General features: G+C 49.7%; 1 protein-coding gene across 1 annotated transcript in view; it reads left to right on the top strand.

The window, feature by feature from the left end:
- The window catches only part of LOC307084631 (uncharacterized protein), a 46,295-nt gene that overhangs the window by 30,340 nt on the left and 9,955 nt on the right, over nt 1-6,000 (top strand). Inside the window, 5 exon segments of the mRNA XM_079749093.1 lie at nt 162-266; nt 3,312-3,431; nt 5,128-5,252; nt 5,801-5,887; nt 5,889-5,932. Of these exon segments, the coding sequence (XP_079605219.1) occupies nt 162-266; nt 3,312-3,431; nt 5,128-5,252; nt 5,801-5,887; nt 5,889-5,932 (481 nt within the window).

Consider the following 6,000-nt stretch of genomic DNA (forward strand, 5'->3'; position numbering starts at 1 on the left):
CGGCCCATTGGTCCAGGGAGTTGCCAAGCCCGCCTGTGATTGGACGAGAGAGGTGGTGGTGGTGGCGGCGGCGTCGGCGTCGGAGGTGCGACCACCCGGCGCTGGTGGGGGGCCGCCGCCATGTCAACGGTTGTTGTCTGTTGCGTTTTTCCCCGGTGCAGGCAGATGCTCCGCCTCTACGGTGAACTTACCCCGACAGGTGGAGCCTGTCATTAACAGCAGGCTGTCCAAGTCCTCTGCCACGCTCTGGAACTCCCCCAGCAGAAGTAAGGACGAGCCGGCGTCAGAATGCCCCACCGAGGCACCCCTCTCCTCCCTACCATCCCCTCCCCCCCACCCCCAAACCCTCACCCTCACCCCGACCCCCCTTCTCCCCCCTCCCCACCTCCTCCTCCTCCTCCTCATGCCCCCCCGAAACCCCCCCGCCCTGGTGTCTTTTGATTTGTTTTGGTTTCAGTTTGGTTTTTTCAGTTGGTTTGGTTTCCTTTGGCTTGTGACTTGTCGACTGTTGTCCCCCCCCGGTGGCCTGCCTGTCTGCCTGTGCTTGGTGACTGGTCATTCACGTCCACCGTCCTCCACGTCCACTCGCACCGGCTGGCGCCCGCTGCTGCATCGTGGCCCATCCTGTTTTCTTTTGGTTTGTTGGTTTGCTGTTGGTTTGTGTTGTGTTTTTTCCATTTTTCGCTGGTGTCGGTGGTCGTCCTTGGTTTTTTTTTTCCGTCTCCACGTGCATCGTCCGATCGGCGTCTTCGTGGACTAATCACTTTTTGTTTCTTGGTGTTCCTTCATGGGTTCCCCCTCAGTTCTCGATTCCCCATCTCAGATTCTGTTCTTTGTGTGCGCCATCTCTGGTCGTTGAACTGTTGGTGGTGTGTATTGTTGGAGTTGTCGTTGGTTATGGTGGCTAAGTGTGACTGTAGTCCACGGACATGTTTTTGTTGTTTTATCGATGCTTACTCATAATAACAGGTAACGTAGCTTAGCCTTCAAAACAGGTCTAATACTACTTATTGTGTGTTATAAGCCGTGTAGCTTAGCACTAGGGAAGTTTAACTTCTATTGCATGGTAAATTTTAATTGTTTTCATTAAAAACTTTTACTTTAACCAATATTGAACCATACCCCTGATCTGGCTCACCTCATACGGTTCTTCAGTTGTCAAACACATTGAACTATCGTCCTCATTTCAAAATGATCACTCTTTACTGCACATCTCAAAACCAGCCATCTTGGAATGAGCAGATTGACCACAGGTCTCTCCCACCTCACCCCCCCCCCCCCCCCCAGTCCTCCAATAATTCTCAGTGTTTGCTCAACCATCCCGGCGACACACACACATCGCCACGGCGATCCATGTCTGAAATCCGTCCTGTAACATTGACACACGTTGAATGGTTCAGGTGGTTTTAGAAGCAGGGTCTGGGAGTTCCATCTCACTGCTCCAGTAAAACCAGTACGTCTTCTACTCCAGCTAGTTCATCACCACGGCAACCTTCCTGCCGCATTGATGAAAAAAGAGGGGGAGGTGGGGGTGGGCGACGATCACTGTTGCCTAGCAACTGGACATAGGCCCCGTTTTCTCTTCCTCCCGCTGGTCATAAAACGTGTTGTCAGACGGGATCCGTCCATAGCGGAGCGGAGGTGACCTCTCCCTGTCTCGGAATCCTCCTCCTCCTCACTGTTAGTTCACCTGCTGTCACGATCGCACTTATTACCGTGTGTGAGTGTGTGTGTGTGTGTGTGTGTGGGTGTGTGTGTGGTGTGTGTGTGTGTGTGTGCGTCTGTGCATTGGTGTTAGTGTGCGTTGGTGTGTGTTTGTGTGTGTGTGCGCGTGTGTACGTAACAAAGCTTTTCTGACACTTTTTCGGATACATTTAATTGAGATTTATGTTTGTGTAGGCAATCGTACACACACACACACACACACACACACACACACACACACACACACACACACACACACACACACACACACAGGTTTGCCTTGTTCAAATGTGAACATTCACCAAGTGTTACTCATTGTCTGCACATCCATGTTATGTCGTCCTGAATACTGCTTCTTTAAGGGGAAAAAGCAAAGCGATGGAAACTCTGGTGAACTTTACAACCTTTTCTGCTCTCTTTATGGACATCTGCAAGAACGCTTACGTTCTGAATCATCTCTCTCTCTCTCTCTCTCTCTCTCTCTCTCTCTCTCTCTCGCTTTCTCACTCTCTGCCTGTCATCTATATGATAAAGTGTATGTTAAGGTTAAGATGTATTTAATTTCAAACTTAATCAACCAAAGTTGGAGTCTCCGCTCTCAGTATACGGGCTTGGCGTGATGTGGCGGTTGTGCGTGTTGCATCGTAGCATTGTTTGAATAGTTTGCGTTTGTTGTTGGTGTTCCTCCCCCCCTCCTCCTCATAACAATAACAATAACAATTACTGCGGTGCATCTTGTCGTTGCGGCCCCTTCATCCACAGTCTTCATCATGAGACCAGACAAACATTACACGCTTATATGTTATTAGATCCACGTCTTAAGACTTAGCGCTTAGGCCAATACTTACGGCTTAAACACTCCCGGGGAAAGAGACCCCAACCCAGAACACAAAAGGTTGGTCGAAATGGCCGTCGTTGACTCTGTGCCGTGTTTCAAGGGTTAACGTGGAGAGCTGATCAGCTCGTCATCTTAAGTTTGTGACACAGAGCCTTAAGGATAATTTATGAGCCATAGAGAGAGAGAGAGAGAGAGACAGAGAGAGAGAGAGAGAGAGAGAGAGAGAGAGAGAGAGAGAGAGAGAGAGAGAGAGAGAGAGAGAGAGAGAGAGACAGAGAGAGAGAGAGAGAGAGAGAGAGAGAGAGAGAGAGAGAGAGTCTGTTGGACTGTTGTGAGATGTGTGTTGGTCCCAGTATATGTGTGTGTGTGTGTGTGTGTGTGTGTGTGTGTGTGTGTGTGTGTGTGTGTGTGTGTGTGGGGGGGGGGGTCATTTTGGTCAGGGTGGGTCCAGATGAGGTCAGAGCTACGTAATGTACATTAGAAGGAACTAGCTGTCCTTTGTGTGTGTGTGTGCGTGTGTGTGTGTGTGTGCATGCACATGCCTAAATGTGTGTGTGTGTGTGTGTGTGTGTGGTCCCTTGTGGTTCTCCGGTGTCTACAAAACAAAGTGTCCCACATCATACCCCAGTGGTGAGCATGTCTACACGTTAGCATTAGCCTTGGCGCATCACGTGCGTGTAACCCGTGCAGCGGCAGCCCCCCAGGGAGCTAACCGCGCTAGCGCCGCCGCCGCTCCCGGGCCCCTCTCACTCCTCCCTCCTGTGGTCAGCCCGCAGCCTGCGCCTCAGCGCCTGGGAGAGCCGCATCGTGGAGCGGCTGATGACGCCCACGCTGTCCTTCCTGGCCCGCAGCCGCAGCGCCGTCACGCTGCACCCCCGCAGCGACTCCCGTGAGTACCGGCCCCGGCCTCCAGGGGGCGCTGTTGTTGTGGTTCTTCTTCTTCTCCTCCTTCTTGTTCTTCTTGTTCTTCTTCGTCTTGTTGTTGTTGTTGTTGTTCTTCTTCTTCTTCTTCTTCTTCTTCTTCTTCTTCTTCTTCTTCTTCTTCTTCTTCTTCTTCTTCTTCTTCTTCTCCTCCTCCTCCTCCTCCTCCTCCTCCTCCTCCTCCTCCTCCTTCTTCTTCTTCTTCTTCTTCTTCTTCTTCTTCTTCTTCTTCTTCTCCTTCTCCTTCTTCTTCTTCTTCTTCTTCTCCTTCTTCTTCTTCTTCTTCTTCTTCTTCTTCTTCTTCTTCTTCTCACTCTCCTCTTTCTTCTTCGTCCTCCTCCGTTCTGAAACTGTTTTCAAACCGTGATGCACCTGTAGTGCGGAGGTTCCTTCAGCCCAAGAACCTGCCAGGTATTAAATTATTGCAAGTAAAATGAGCGATACGTTGTCGTTACCATGGCGAAAAGCGAGATCATTGACATCAAGTATGTATCAGTGTGGGCTACAGTTAGGCCGTAGACATCGGGGATCGAACCCGAACCCTTTCGGTGGGGTTTGTGAAAACGTAAAGACAGTGCAAATCCACATCCGTGCAAAGCCAGGAAAGTCTTGCTGGAACACAGAGCAAATGTGGCCAAATCCACAAAGTGTTTCCTCAGTCCCAGTCCTTCCAGTGCCCACTGGGCTTATTCAGCTGGTTCATGGGAATCTCGGCAAAGCCACAGGAATCCTGTCATGGTGTGTCGGATGCTTCATGGCTTTCCATTGTGGGAATATCCCCCTGCCAGCCTGGACTAGGAGGGCTAGTTTGGAGCCTGAGTGTAGACATACACGTTCTAGATGTGCTTCTGTGAACCGGATCATGAGTGTAGATGTACATGTTCTAGAAGGGCTTTCTGAAACTGATCTTGAGTGTAGATTTACATGTTCTAGAAGGGCTTTCTGAAACTGATCTTGAGTGTGGATGTACATGTTCTAGAAGGGCTTTCTGAAACTGATCTTGAGTGTAGATGTACATGTTCTAGAAGGGCTTTCTGAAACTGATCTTGAGTGTGGATGTACATGTTCTAGAAGGGCTTTCTGAAACTGATCTTGAGTGTAGATGTACATGTTCTAGAAGGGCTTTCTGAAACTGATCTTGAGTGTAGATGTACATGTTCTAGAAGGGCTTTCTGAAACTGATCATGAGTGTAGATGTACATGTTCTAGAAGGGATTTCTGAAACTGATCATGAGTGTAGATGTACATGTTCTAGAAGGGCTTTCTGAAACTGATCTTGAGTGTAGATGTACATGTTCTAGAAGGGCTTTCTGAAACTGATCTTGAGTGTGGATGTACATGTTCTAGAAGGGCTTTCTGAAACTGATCTTGAGTTTAGATGTACTTGTTCTAGAGGGGCTTTCTGAAACTGATCTTGAGTGTAGATATACATGTTCTAGAGGGGCTTTCTCAAAGAGATCATGGGTGTAGATATACATGTACTAGATGTGCTTATGAGGACCGGATCAGGAGTGTAGATCTACATGTACTTGATCTGTTTACGTGAACCGCATCATGAGTGTAGACGTACATGTTCTAGATGTGCTACTTTTAAACAGTTCATGCATGTAGATATATATATATGTTGTAGATGTGCTTAACCATGCCGCTGTGTGTTCCTCTAGCGTCCGGCAGCCCGCTCACCTTCTGCTCCCAGAATGCACCTCAGCGCAGCGCGGAGCGCTGGAGGTCCTCGTCGGCCAGCACGCCCGACATCATGCAGCGCACACGCAGACGCAACTCCACACCGGTACACACACACACACAAACACACACACACACAATGAACAAGAGAACATCGGCAGAGAAAACAATGCAGACATACCGAAGATAGCTGGCCTGCTATGACTATGACGCAACAAACTAAACAGCCCATAATTAACACACACTCAGACACACACACACACTCAGACATACACAAACACACATTCAGACACACACACAAACTCACACACACTCAGACAAACACACACACACACACACACAGACAGACAGACAGATTCAGACACACCACAAACTCACACACACAGAGACACACACACAGACACACACACACACACACACACACACACACACACACACACACACACACACACACACACACACACACACAGCCAATCAGACCCACTCAGACACATTCTGTTCTATTGAACACCACCGGTGAACGTCACACATCTACAACAGGAAGTGCGCACAATGGCCCCCTCTTGCCCACTTCCTGTGTGACTATAGGAAACACACCATCCACACGTTCTGTGATGATGAGGGTGATGGTCACACGGTGTTCCCTCCCCGCAGCTGGACAAGAAGAAGAAGGAGAAGAAGGACAAGGAGAGGGAGAACGAGAAGGAGAAGAGTGCTCTGACCAAGAAGAAACCCCCCACGCCCCCCCCCCCCCACCACCATGCCCCGGTCCAGGTCCCAGACCAGGTACTGTCCCCCCCCCCACCACCATGCCCCGGTCCAGGTCCCAGACCGGGTACAGACCCAGGTCCAGA

The sequence above is a fragment of the Pollachius pollachius genome (assembly GCF_949987615.1).
Source record: "Pollachius pollachius genome assembly, chromosome: 13".
Classification (NCBI taxonomy): Eukaryota; Metazoa; Chordata; class Actinopteri; order Gadiformes; family Gadidae; genus Pollachius; species Pollachius pollachius.